Source organism: Octodon degus, unplaced genomic scaffold (genome assembly GCF_000260255.1).
Source record: "Octodon degus isolate 3935 unplaced genomic scaffold, OctDeg1.0 scaffold00070, whole genome shotgun sequence".
NCBI classification, from domain to species: domain Eukaryota; kingdom Metazoa; phylum Chordata; class Mammalia; order Rodentia; family Octodontidae; genus Octodon; species Octodon degus.
Window position 1 is genome coordinate 1,417,085 of NW_004524646.1, and position 13,522 is coordinate 1,430,606.

A 13,522-nucleotide genomic window follows, 5' to 3' on the forward strand; every position below is an offset into this window, starting at 1 on the left:
TTGGTTAACTGAAATGCTTAAAATAAAAAAGAGTCAATGTCTCTGCTATCTAAGTTACCAGTGCAATGTAAAGTTTTCCACTTAGAATCCTCCTCTTCCAACAAGTTCCCATTCTATTTAGGCAAACTAGTCACCACCTCTGTCCCCTCCTTTGCTCTAACACTTCCAACACAACCTTTGGATCCAGCCAAGCTGGTTTCCTAAGTATCTAGAACTTTGTAGCAGAAAACCCCACGCTTACTTAATAACAACCAGCCTTTTAATTAGGGTTGCAACAGTCGCACCAAAAAGACTACAGTTCCCAGCCTTCCTTGCACCTAAAAGAGATCATATGACCAGTTTCTTGCCAAAGAAATGAAAACAGTGTAATGCTGGGTTTCTGGGAAAGATCCTCACAATTCTTAACTCTGCAGGACTCCCACTCCTCCACCCCCACATCTGCATTTCCCCTAAATGCCCCTTCCTGAAAGGAGTATGTGCTGCTTGAGTACATGCTGCTTGATGCCACCTGAGCCTTGAGAAGAATGAGAACGGGAACCAGCAATGGACGAAAAACAGCAAAGCAAACAGAGAAATGTGGATCTCCGTCCAGTCCCTCCAGATTTATTCACGTGATGGAGCAATACGTGTCTATCTCGTTTCAACTGTTCTAGTTTGGATTTTCTATGGTAAACAAGCAATCCTTGTCTCAACTCATCCATTCTATTTTTTTTTCTTTTTCCTTTTGTTTTTCTGAGACCAGGTCTCACTATACAGTGCAGAATAGCCTTAAGCTCACTATGTAGCCTAGCCTGGCCTCAAACTCACGGCGACCCTTCAGCCTCCGCCGCCCACATGCTGGGATTACAGGCGTATACCTCCATGGCCAGCTCAACTCACCCATTTGTGAAGGTCTCATGCTCATTCCCACACCTGAAGGATGTTTTGCTAATGTATTCAACTGTTTTCCTCTGTAAGGAAAACGCAAACCTTCCTATCATTATGTTCCATCTCAGCTCCAAATGCCTCCATGTGGGAAAGAGACACTTCTCTCACTACCTTTGCATGATACCACACGCTCACTGACTAAGGACACTGCCAGTACTTATCACGGCTTACTCTTTTTTAATCCTCTGTTACGCTGTTTCCTTGGAACATAAGCACCTAAGGCAAGAATCAAATCTCACTTCAACATCACCAATAATTCTGCTGAAGGAGCTAATAAAAGGGGACCTCTGAAATCCCCAAAATGACAGCCAAAAAGATACTGAGGGCCTGGTAACACAAAGGCAGAAGCAGCAAAAAAACATGGCTATTGTCTGAAGACTTCAGTCCAGTGTAGAAGCAAGTATGGCCAAGAAATAAAGCCTTACAGGGTCTACATAGTCACTGAGCTAAGGAACAAATAAGGCAAAATGACAAAACCAAAACAAAAGGCCTTCCCAATAACTGAAGCAGCATCAAACATTCTGTTAGCCTTTTAAATATATGTACTTCTAGACAGGTTTAGTAGCATATTTCCGTAATACCAGTACTTAGGATGTCGAGGCAGGAGGATCAGGAGTTGGAACCTAACCTGGGCAAGTTAGCTGTTAGCAAGACCCTGTCTCAAAAATAAAAAGGGCTGGGGATGTAGCTTAGTGCAAAGGCCCTGGCTCAATCTCACGTAGCATCATATATATTCATCTTCTGTTCAAGTGCAAAAAAATAAAAGTCTACTGGGAAGGCAGTGAATTCAAACCTAAAACTTCCACCACTTTGACAAAACGTAAGAGCGTTAAAATGACCCAGGGCTCCATGAAAAAGTATGGATTAAGGGCTGAGTTGTGACTCAGTGGTAGAATACTTGAGTACCACGCGTGAAGCCCTGGGTTCCATCCCCAACACAGGAAGGAGGGGAGGGATGGAGGAAGGAGGGAAGTAAAGAAAAGAATCCAAAAAGAATCCTACTATTTCTTCTCCCCACCTCTTCCCCTCCCCCTCGTCCTCATCCTGGTCCTCCTCCCTGCCCCAACCAAACTAATGTCAAAGGGGAATACCAAGGCCTCTTCAGCTTGAAGGGAAGGTTGGACTTCAGCAGGGCCAGGCAATGTATCGGTTGGCTCCCAGGCAGTACACAATGCAGAAGCATCTGGTAGACCTCCTTAGGCGCTACAGGGTCCTGACGAACAGAAAGCAATAGCTTGCAACAGTTTGGGGTGAACACATTGACAGCTGTACTGATAGGGTCCTCAGGTCCACGAGAACCGAGCTTCCCACAAGCTTTTCCAAGATGGCCGGTCACCAGCATCTTCCTAGAAATTCACTGCAGGGACAGGAGGAACACTGAATCCATGAAGGGGCCAGAAAAACAATGATGTGAGAGACAGGGGACACATAAGACAAGGTGGACAGAGCAATGAGCTTCTGCTGGAGGTCTGTGACCACAAGAGATTCTGCAAGCACAGCCCACTGGGAGGAAGCCTCCTTTACACGGTGATCACAACGCATCCAGATTTGTATTCTCTTAGCATCTAGCATAGTAGAGACTTCCAAAAGGTCATTGAATGAGCAAACAACAAGTTGGCAAGATCAAGACTACAGAAGCATGGCAGCTGACTCCCAGTGAAATCAGGAAGACGCAAGGTCAGGAAGGCAAGAATGGAAGGAAAGGCCAGGGCATCCAGCCAAGGGCAGTGCAGTCATTTCCTGAGATCACAGAGGAAGCTGGCGCGAAAAGCGTCGTGTTCTGGCACCTGTGACACAGAGGTCTGTTTATTTCCATGACCACAGAGACCCTAGCAGAGCCTCGACCTGAGGCAAACATCTGTAGCGCAGAGAGCAGCAAGCAGCCCACTCGCTCAGCACTGGGCACTGGTGAGAAGAGGCTGCCCTGCAGCACGGAAGCTTCCCTGTTGAGCAAGGCGAGTCATCACTCACCCAGGACCACAAAGTGCCTTTGTCCCATTTTTACTCCACCTGACCTTACCTTGCTTCTCAGGAAGGGACCTCATCAGGGCCAGGCGACACTGGCTGTCCAAAACTACCAATGGTCTTCCTTCTCATACCAGTTAAACAGGTATGTTGACTAATGTCACAGGAAATGGAAATGCTCTGGATTCCAAGAGTAGGAATCAGAGGTCGCTGTGCATGTGGGGGGACTGTCACAGACGCCACATCTTTTTTTTTTTGTGGGACTGGGAAGGAACTTATGCTTGCCAAGCAGGTGCTTATGCCACTAAGCTATATCCCCAGCCCTTCTACATCATTTTCAAAACTGTTTTTTGATAAAGAATCTCATCCACCAGGAGGACAAAGAGGGAAAGGGGCCAGGCACTGGACAGATAATTTATATTAAAAGGTGACCCAAATATACAGTGGCAGTTTCAATTTTAAAAGTTTACTGCCATAAAGGACACATTACCATCAATCTCCCTCAAGAAATGCCCTACTTAATTCCAACACATTTATCCCATTGTTCTTTCCACTTTTCGGTGCAATTCTGTAAGTGGTCTTGCATGAGAGTCTCTTTAGGAGATGTGATCAAAAATACAGTGATAGGGCCAGGGAATGGCTCAGTGGAATAAACGCTCCCCTGGAAAGCACAAGGGCCTGAGTTCAATCCCCGGTTCCACCAAAAAAACAAACAGTGGTTGCTGCTGCCAAGTGCCATCCAATGGAGAGGCAAGCTTGCAAAAGCATCACAGTTGTCCCCATCCACCCTGTTCACCATCTAACAGGCAACATTGAGCTCTTCCCCAAAGTCAAAGTGACCACAAAAGGTAAATGCTTTTTCAGTCAATTCAGCACCTCAAGGAGGCCACTACAATATTACCAAAGACACAAAAGAGGATGACTTTGTAGGGAGAAAGCTGCTGAGGACTTAGTGCAAGGATCCTGCAAAGCAGAGGACCTGGAACAGAGCCTGAAAATCAAAAGCATAGAGGGCAGCAATGGGCTTTCTGCAAATGCAAGACTCTTGCTTTTACTACAAAGACAAGTAGTAAAGCTCACCAGCCCAACAGTGCTCTCTAGATGTATCTTATATTTATTCTCTATACTGTTTCTTTCTCAATCCCCCAACCCAGAGCTAAGCTTGGGTTCATCTGGGTTATTTTAATCCCCACCAACCCAGATTCATAGAACTTAGAGAAAGCACATGCAGGTCACCCACAGCAACTGCCAGACTGGGTTATAATCTGGCACAAAGGTCAGGCACACAGCTTTAGAACTGGCAGGACAAGGCAGATGTTCCATACGTCATCACTGTCATTCAGATGCTCCTTACCCTTCTACGTGTCCATTCCTAAGAACTAGCCAGGCATGGCAGCACACTCCTGTCCCCCAGCACACTTGGAGGCAGAGGCAGAAGGACTGCAAAGCTGACCCCGGACTGGGCACCTTAGTCACTTAGTGAGACTCTGTCTCAAAATTTAAAAAAATAAATAAATGGTTGGGGATATAACTTAGGGCAAATGCCGTGGGTTTAATCCTTTCTACTGTGCACACGCGCACATATACACACATGCACATGCGCGCGTATGTGCACACACATACCCCTAAAAACGAAATAAACAAAATGTTAGGATTATTCTCCCTAGAAAATACATTTGTATTGACCCAAGACATGCAGCCAGTAATTTTAGGTGATCACCCATTACAGCCTTTGATACTCGAAGACTCCCAGGTCAAAAAACTCTCAGGAAAAGCCAACCCCCCACCTCTGTATATGAGAATACACATCCCCACACAGCCAGGAGCTCCAACACCCAACCTGGAAGCAGGAGCACCCCCTTCCAGTCCAGTTCTCCTTCAGCCAAGGTATCCTCCTGCATAACCTAAAACAGTGTTCAAAGTGCTCAGCCCCAGAAATAATAAATACCCTTTTGTATGGTGTATCCTTAGTAAACCTGCAGAGGCTAACAATATTTTTGCTAAAATGGCAAGGGGGGAAATAAAGAAAAAGCACAGAAACAGAAGCACATACCTGAGCCATGATAATCTGATCTATAAAAAATAAGTGTCCCTTGCTCCTCACCTACCAGTATCCAGAGAGGTTGGGACATGGCTGATTTCATAGTCCTAGTTAAGAACTGTGTTTTGGAGATAAAAACAGAAAGCTAGACTTTAAAACTGAACCTCAATTAGTTTGGTCAAAGGGCCGGCCAAATAGTTCAGCAGATTAGAGCAGGGGCCGAGGTGCGATCCCCAGGTCTGCTGTGCCAGCCCTGCCCTGAGCGCACGCTAAGACGCAACTGAGACAGGGCAATTGAGACTGGGAGTGATGGCACACGCCTGTAATCCAGCTCTTGGGAGGCTGTAAACAGGCAGATCACTACGAGTCTGATCTAGTAGTGAGACCCTGAACACCCTGCAGACTCTTCCCTAAAATTAAAAAAAAAAAAAAATATATCATAATAATAATTTAGCCAAATAAATATCATCCAAAAGTGAAACTGTAAGATAAAAGGCAGATGTGCCACTTTGTAGTCAGGAACAGCTGACCCCATGTGAACCCAAGGCTGACCTGCAGGACTGGGTCACTCAGCTTCCCCAAGTGCAGGAGACGCCTGCCTCCAACAGAGTCGGGGAAAAATGGGATCTAGACTTCAGAGCCTACCTCGATTCAAGGGGATGGAAAAACAGGTAAATGAAATAGCAAGGAACTCAGCCAAGCAGAGGGTGTTCTACGGCTAAGTGACAGTTCTCTTTCACAAGGAAGGGCACGGGTGCTGTAGACTACAAAGACAGTAACAAACAGAGCACAGCCTTGCCACACGCAAGGCACAGACCACGTTCGGATACTCATTCAAACGTATATTACAGGGGCCGGCGAGGTAGCTCCGCGGACTACAGTGCCTGCTTGGGCAAGCTTAGGCAAGCACAAGTGCAGAGACTGTGATTGGATCCTGGCACCACATGCTGAGCCAGCCCTGCCCCTAGGGCAGGCTGAGCCAGCCAAAAACAACAACAAAAAACACATGTTGTAAACAAACGGGGTTATCTGGATTAGAACTGTTATTAAGTGACACTAATGAATTGCTCGTTTTATTTGTGGGAGCTGGCAAGGTGGCTATATAAGAAACTATCAATTATTCTCATCAATACTAAAGTATGTTAAAATGACATGAAGATCTAGGATTTGCTTCAAAATACTTCAGCAGTGCCAATAACGAAGAATGAAGTAAAGCAAGTCCTCATTAACTACTGAATCCGGGTGTGGGCCGTAGGGGTGGTGGCTATGCAGATTTATATTCCTCTCTCCAGTTCCGTGTATGTCTGAAAATGTGCATGACTAGAAACTAAAACTCTAGTTTTTGAAGCTGTTGAGGAGATAAAACGGAAGCAAAACTATTTTCTTCTGACTTGCTCATTCATGAGATAATGGGCTTGATGTCACCTCAGAGATTAAAAAAAAAAAAAAAGCTCAGGAGAGTGTCTGACTCAGGGATCCGCAAACCTGGCCGTGCACCGGAAACACACCTAGGCGGCTTATCAGATCTATCAGTTTTTCCCAACCCACCTAGTGCCAAGCTCTCCAGGGAGGGGCCCTGGAGAAATGGTAATTGTGTTCAAGAGCCACAGGCGCTTCTCATGCAACCCTGTAGCTCTGCAAGTGCCGTGCCAGCCCAGCCAGACAGCGGCCAGCTGCATGTTCCACTCAAGCCTGCGTCAAGGATCGCATGGGACTCCACATTCTCCATATGATGCCAGCCTTAACCGTGCCCTCTTCTGTCTACCTCTGCGTGCCGTTTGCAAGGCCTCCGTTCCACCTTCATTTAAGGCGTTTCTTACTGACATGGAGATCTACTGAGTCACTTGCGTGGAGGTTGAGCCTGGAATAGTAGCTATGGCCAGGTAAAAATTCCTGGGAAAGAAACAAGTGTGCCTGCCCAACTGAAGGGGCCTTCACTGGGAACAGCAGCAGGGAGACGCTTTTTCCCTTGTACTCAGTGAGCCCAGAAAAGCCCAAGTGAGAAGGCCAGCCAGAGCCAGAGTCCTTGAAATACCTGGTGACAGCTGAGCACACCTGGGAGAGCCTGAGCATACCTGGCAGTTGTACCTCTCAGAGGTACAACTGGCTCCAGGGTCACCCGAAGAAGAAAAAAGAGGCAAAACTCACAACTCTCGCTTTGTTCTCACAGCACTGCAAATATCGGGAACAAACTCCCGAGCACAACACTGACTGGCGTTTGATCAGAAACGTGTCAATACAGGTCAGCACTAGGAAGCCAGGACACCATTTCAGATGAACAATCTCAAATCCTTCAAGCCACTCCCCTTCAACAGATGTTATCTGTTTATCCAGACTGACAACCATCACCCCTGGAAAAGAGGACTCCCAGAATCCAATGCAGTTCCGGGGGAGGGGGAGTAGATGGAGTTCCTCCAACTAAGCTTTACTGCCTCGCCCAACACCAGCTTGCCACACTCCCAGGGCTGATGATGAATAACCCTGGCGAGTCTCACTGTGTACTTCAGCCTTGGTCTTATTTAACATTGCAGTGTGTGCATTTGCCGATTTCTTTCACGTGCACCAGCATTATGTCAAACACAGAAATGCAGGCAAGCTGTAACGTGCAGAATCATTCGCACCAAACTAAAAACCTTGTGGATTGCTTTATCAGTGACATGAGGCTTTGGGGGTTCCTGAGCAGATCTTTCCTCTCTACATTTTAGGTCTAGAATTGTTCCTCAGACTTTCTCTTTCCTGTCACACAGATACTACCTTACACAGAACCTTCCACAGCCTGTGTTTTTACAAGGGAGTATCGAATCTCTTCTAAGTTTCTAGAATAATCTTAAAGTACCCACAGAGCCAACGCCAGTGTTAGACTCCAAATGCCCAGCCTGAGAAATGGAGGGAGGAAAGAGAGAGGGAATTGGATACCTGGAGGTAGCAAAAGGCTTCTCTGACTCCAAACTTGTCCTTCCTCCTTAAACGTGGCCCACTTCGATTGTCACGACTGTAGAGTTGCTCCAAGCATCATGGGAACCAGTGATCAAAGTCACGCTCCTTGGAGGCCATGACTTCTTCCTACACCATGCACTCCCAAGCCCAGCACCACCGCCACCACCTCCAACCTAAAGCCCGGGTGACCACTTCACTATTCATATTCTTCCATGCCAAAAGCAAGCAGAATATTCTCGGGTTCAAGATTCTCCTCAAAACAGACACATATTTCTTTCTTGAGAGAAATAAGTTAAAAGACCCCAGGCTGGTGCTGCTGCTTGCCCCCCACAAAGGCATCTTGCGCCTCAGCCCAAACTCCAATGAGCATGAAAAGCAGGGCACCAGCTGCCCACAGTGGCATCAGTAACATGAAAAACAGAGCTGGAGACAGTGACAGAGAGGGAAATTTTTTGACAATTTCTTTGAAATGTTGTTGCATTGCTTTCCGGAACCCCAAGTTAGATGCCAGTTTTGTTTTCTCCCTCTCAACACTGCCGCGAACATCCTACCTCACCTGTGATGCTCCTTAAAAGAAAAATAAAATTATCAAAACGATCTTCTCTTAGCTGAGCATGAAGCATAAACTAAGACTTTCTATACAGCCCTAATGGGAACCTTACCCTGAGCCAATTTTTCATGCTCAGGGAGTTTCAAAGTTGGCTGACACTTATCTCTGCATCACATTTCACAGAAGATTCTGGCAACTCATGTCTCGGACTGATGCTGGAGTATAGGAATGCACACCAGCCAGCGTCCTCCCAAAGCGTTATCACTGCCCATTTTTTCCAGAACCCTAGATAGGTCATCTTTCTATCAGTTAAAAATCTGACAGGACATAAATGCTAGTTTTCTCTAGCTTTTGGTAGCCATATCTGTCATACAGAAGCACCTCAGGGCTAACAGCTGCCCTTGGAATACCGATCTTTCTTGGAACTCTCAAACCATCCACATGGAGGGATGACACTGAGAACCAATCAGATCTGCAAACATCTGTGGTGTGATCACAGAAAACCTATTAGCAGGTTTCCCTCAAGAAGGCATCAACAAGAAATCCATTTGCTTCAGGAAAAAGAAGGTCTTCATTCTAGGTAAATGAATCCAATAAAGACCACTGATGAACTACTCTTTCAGTAGTAGATACAAACTCAATTTTAATGGAGAAATGTTTAATTTTAAAGTTTTCAGTTCCAGACAAGAGGCTTACCTGACTCCTCTCTTTGTCCACTTTCTTAAAACACTTATTCAATGACAAATTATGTCTCACTGAGTTTTTCCACCCAGTAGGTGCGTTTGCAAAATACGGAAAATGTTCCAAGATCCAGTTGTAGATATCCTTCACTGGCAGGCGCTTGGTTGGAGAGTCCTCGATGGCCATAAATATGAGGCAGCTAAAGGAGTAGGGGGGCTTGCAGTTGGGGTTCTGCCTGGCATCGTAGGGCATGTCAGAGTGGGCGGGGGACGGAGGGGTGTCGTCGTCCAGGTCCTGGACGGGGCTGACACTCCTGAGGACCGACTCCCCGAAGCTCTTCAGCAAGTTCTTGTTCTCATGTAGCCAGTTCAGGTTGGTCAGCTCCTCATCTTCCATGGTCCCCTCTTCTAATCGGATGTCAGGCAGGGAAAAGTCGAGGTCATCGTCTTCCTGAAGGGCCTTGGAGAAAGCGCTGCCCGGGTAACACTGACTCAGTCCACTGGACACACTGATTCCTGAGCTTTCTGGCTTCTTACTGGCAGGCATGACTGGACCCATTTATGTGAAGGCTCCTGGAAAGACAATGCAGAGAAGCGATGAGCAAGGGAGACTCCGACCACCAATGCAGCTTGGGCCCTAACGCCCTGCTGTCCCATGCCTCCTCTAAGGGTCCTAACAGCACAACAGCACTGCCCCATAGCTCTGGCTGAGCCACACAAACCCATGGTCCCACTGCACAAAGAGACACCACCAAGAACAATCAGCCCACCCTAGTGACCTGGTGTCTCTTAACTAGAGCAAGACTGAATATCAACAGCACCCGTAATGTGCAAGGGCATAAAAAGAAGGAGTAATTTCAAAATGTTTTTTTCCTAGATATATGAAGACTTTCACCATGACCAGATGAAAAATCAATTATTTCTGGGTGCCTTGGTGCTCTACAAGACAGCATAAGAATACATTACACACGAAATTCTTTCAAGCTTCATGATAAACACTGCAAAATGAGTGCTATACATGACCCCTGGGGCTTTTTACTACTGGTCGCACTGTCTGTTCTCAGGGGGAAAAATCTATAAAATTTAAGGCCAGTGTTTCAGATTAAGTTCAAGCAGTTTCCATACACAGACCACTGCAAGGTACTTAGAAATAAAACTAGAGGTACAGGGACTACTGATTTGGTTCAGTTAGATTTTCCCCTCACATAAGTCACGGCTCCAAGCTCCAGCTTTCATTATATTTGGTAAGTCTAAAGAGGATGACAAAAAAAGACAAATAAATAAAAATTTTTAAAGAAACGAATAAAGAGGATGACAAGGAATTCTGTGGATTCTAATTTAAGGAAGAAAACACTGAATTTCACTAGGACAAAACACCCAGGATACAAAAGTAAATAACTTCAGATACTACAAACAAATGGGAATGAAAATGAGACCAAGCATAGTGCCATATGCCTGTAATCCCAGTACTCTGGGAGGCTGAGCCTGGAGGACTGGAAGTCTAAGACCAGCCTGGGCAACCTAGCAAATTAACAAGACAAAATGAAATAAAATGATTTAATGGGCTGGAGATAGAGCTCCTTGTAAAGGGCCTGGGATTAATACCTCAGCAACAAAACAACAACGAAAATTAGCAGTGGGGGAAAAAAGTCATGAGATTAACTGGCTGCTTCAAGACAAGAAAGCGAGCTCAACAGAAATTGTTACTCAATTCTACCCCCATCCCCACTTTTATCAATGACCTAGAACAGGGAGTAAAATAATATCTGATGAGAAAGGAAACAAGGAAACAGCAAGTCCATGAACAAAACGGCATCCACAGATACCAAGTGAGTTCAACCCTCCATGTAAGAGGGTTGAACAGAAGGTATAAAGAGAAAGAAAGCCTTTTTAGTTTTCTACTTGCATCACTAAAACAATGAATGACCTCAGCTTTAGAAGTTTTTGATTTCAATTTTTTACCCTCCAGTAAGATTGAGCAATCTACCTGAAACCATGAGTCAAAAAACACATCAAAAACAGAGACATGATTGTTCTGAGGCGCCATTAACACCATTTATAAGGTACCTGCCCCTTTAGCAAAGCAATCTCTTATTACAAGATACTACAAAGTATGACGTGGGCTGGGAAGATAGCTCAGCAGCCTAAGCACCTGCCTGGCAAGCACAAGGACCCAGGTTTGATCCTTGGTACTGCATGCCATGCCATGCCATGCCATGCCAGCCCTGAAACCCCATGCTGAGCCGGCCACCAAAACAGGGCATGGTGGTGCATGCCTGTAATCCCAGCCCTGGGGAGGGTGAGACAGAAGCTGCATAGCGAGACCCTGTACCAAATAAATAATTTTTAATTAAAATAAATAAAATTAAAAAATAGAAAGTGTGACATGGGCACCAACCCCAACAAGGGAGCCAGAGAGCTGCAGCCCAGCACTCCCCCCACCCCCAGAACAACACACAACCTATTCCCCAGAACTGTGTGGCATGCCCATTCAAAGTGCACCCCAATCCAACCCAGAGGGCAGCATTGGGGGTTCACCCACTGGAGATAATCTTTTCTGTCAAGCAAGCAGTTCATGATATGCACATTAAAGAGAAAAATAAGATCGTATCTCTAGATTTGGGAATATGACAGTCCAACTTGCTATTGTTTTTAACTTTTTAATGCACAAATCAAGAGCTAGGCTTGCTTCTCTTAAAAGTGTTCTCAAATCCCACTCGACAATGTTCTGATTACCAGTGTATCCACACAGGAGAACCAAAAGAGAACTACCCAGCTACTCAAGTCAACTTTAGCGCCAAATGAAAGTTTGATGTCTCCTGAGCTTCCAAATAGGAAAATTATATCATGGCTGACAGTAAAGTAATTTAATTGCACTGTTGCTATGACAACATGCTGCTCTCTTTCTTTTTAATTTGCTTATTTGTCAGAGCTTCCCAAAGGAACTAACATGCTATTCTCCATGTTTTCTTTTGTTTTAAACAAACACTGCCAGCTACGTGGTTATATGAGAAAAATGGCATTAGGAAGAAAAGAAGGTTGGGGGTACAGTACCTTAGGATCATTTGTCTGCCTTGTGTCCCACCCGTCCCCACCCCACTGTTAACTGCTTCTCAGAAAAATTCCCTATCTTATAGGAACAGTATAGGCAGCTGCAGATCACTACATTTCCATATTTTACAAAAGGGGGGAAAAAAAAAAGAAACAAGTTTCCAGAAACCACAGTTGAAGAGTTTTCCATTATTGTACTCTACATAATTCCCCAAACCTTTTTTTCCTCTTAGAGTCAGGAAGGAAAAAAAAAAAAAAAAAGATTTTAGCCATGTGAGCCCGCGGTTAAGCAAAACATTTTTAATCTGCTGCCAATAGGTTGCTCCACTAGATTTGCAAATGGTTATCCACTAGTGACCTCCTTACAACTTTTACATTTGTTATTACATTCCCTACATACACATACCCTCTTTTCCTTGTGTTTTTAATGACTTGCTCTGTCGTCACCTCCTTCTCCCCTCTTCCCCCGGAGAAAATGCAGCAGAAAATCTTAAATTTCTTGCTGAGTATCAGAATACCTCCAAATAACTGACAAAGACTTTATAGCCCAGTTCTCCACAGATCTTCAACGTGAACTTTTAAAAGTTGGGAAATCCTCCCTAAGCCCAACCCGGCAGTCTGGAGTTTGGGTGCCCGGGGAACACCACCCCCCTCCATGCACGCGCAAGCAAGCACGCACGCGCTCCATTCCCTTCTACTGTACTTGTCAAAAATGTTTCAAGGGGACCAGAGAGAGCAGCGATTGGCTGTTTCCCGCGTCAATCAGCGGCGTCGCCAGGCAACGGGAAACTGCTCTTCACCGCGTATACAGGGCAATTGGGAGCTCGCATACCTTCACTGCCGGTCAGATGTCATAAACCTTTTATTGGCCGCACCGTGGCGAGCCTTAAAAACAAATCAATAAAAGCCCGCCGTCCCCCAAGTTATCCGGAGCCCAAGAAAGGTTTCAAAGAGACGCAGCGAAGTGAGGTCGGGCCTCGGGGGTCTCTCGAGACCTTCCCAGCCGGTGCCAAGCTTCCACAGTTTTTTTGGGGGGGATCTTTGTTAGGAGCCCGTTTCTCATCACGGGGTCTCTACTTGATCGGCACCCCCTTCTGCGACTCGGAACGGCGGAGAGCCCTCCTCTGCAGACAATACCAACTCCGAACCGCTCGGGCGTCTTTTCGGAAACCAAGGCACACACAGGGAAACAGCCTGCTCGTCGGGGCAGGAAACTCTTCGGCCCAGGCAACTTCCCCGCGCGGGGGCTCCGAGCGCCGGCCTCGCCCGGCCCCAGCTCGGGCCCTCACCCAGCACCGCGGCATCTCTCGCCTTCCAGAGCCGCGAGGTCGCCCCCACGGCCGCCTCGGACGCGCCCCCCGCCGAGTCCCC

The 13,522-nt window shown here is 46.2% G+C and overlaps 1 protein-coding gene across 6 annotated transcripts in view; it reads right to left on the reverse strand.

Annotated features, from left to right (window-relative positions):
- The window catches only part of Foxn3 (forkhead box N3), a 440,054-nt gene that overhangs the window by 224,029 nt on the left and 202,503 nt on the right, over positions 1–13,522 (reverse strand). For all 6 annotated transcript variants that reach the window (XM_023719610.1, XM_023719607.1, XM_023719609.1 and 3 more), the window contains one exon: positions 9,117–9,673. In XM_023719610.1, the coding sequence (XP_023575378.1) occupies positions 9,117–9,659 (543 nt within the window). In that variant the 5' untranslated portion in view covers positions 9,660–9,673. The remainder of the gene's footprint in view (positions 1–9,116; positions 9,674–13,522) is intronic.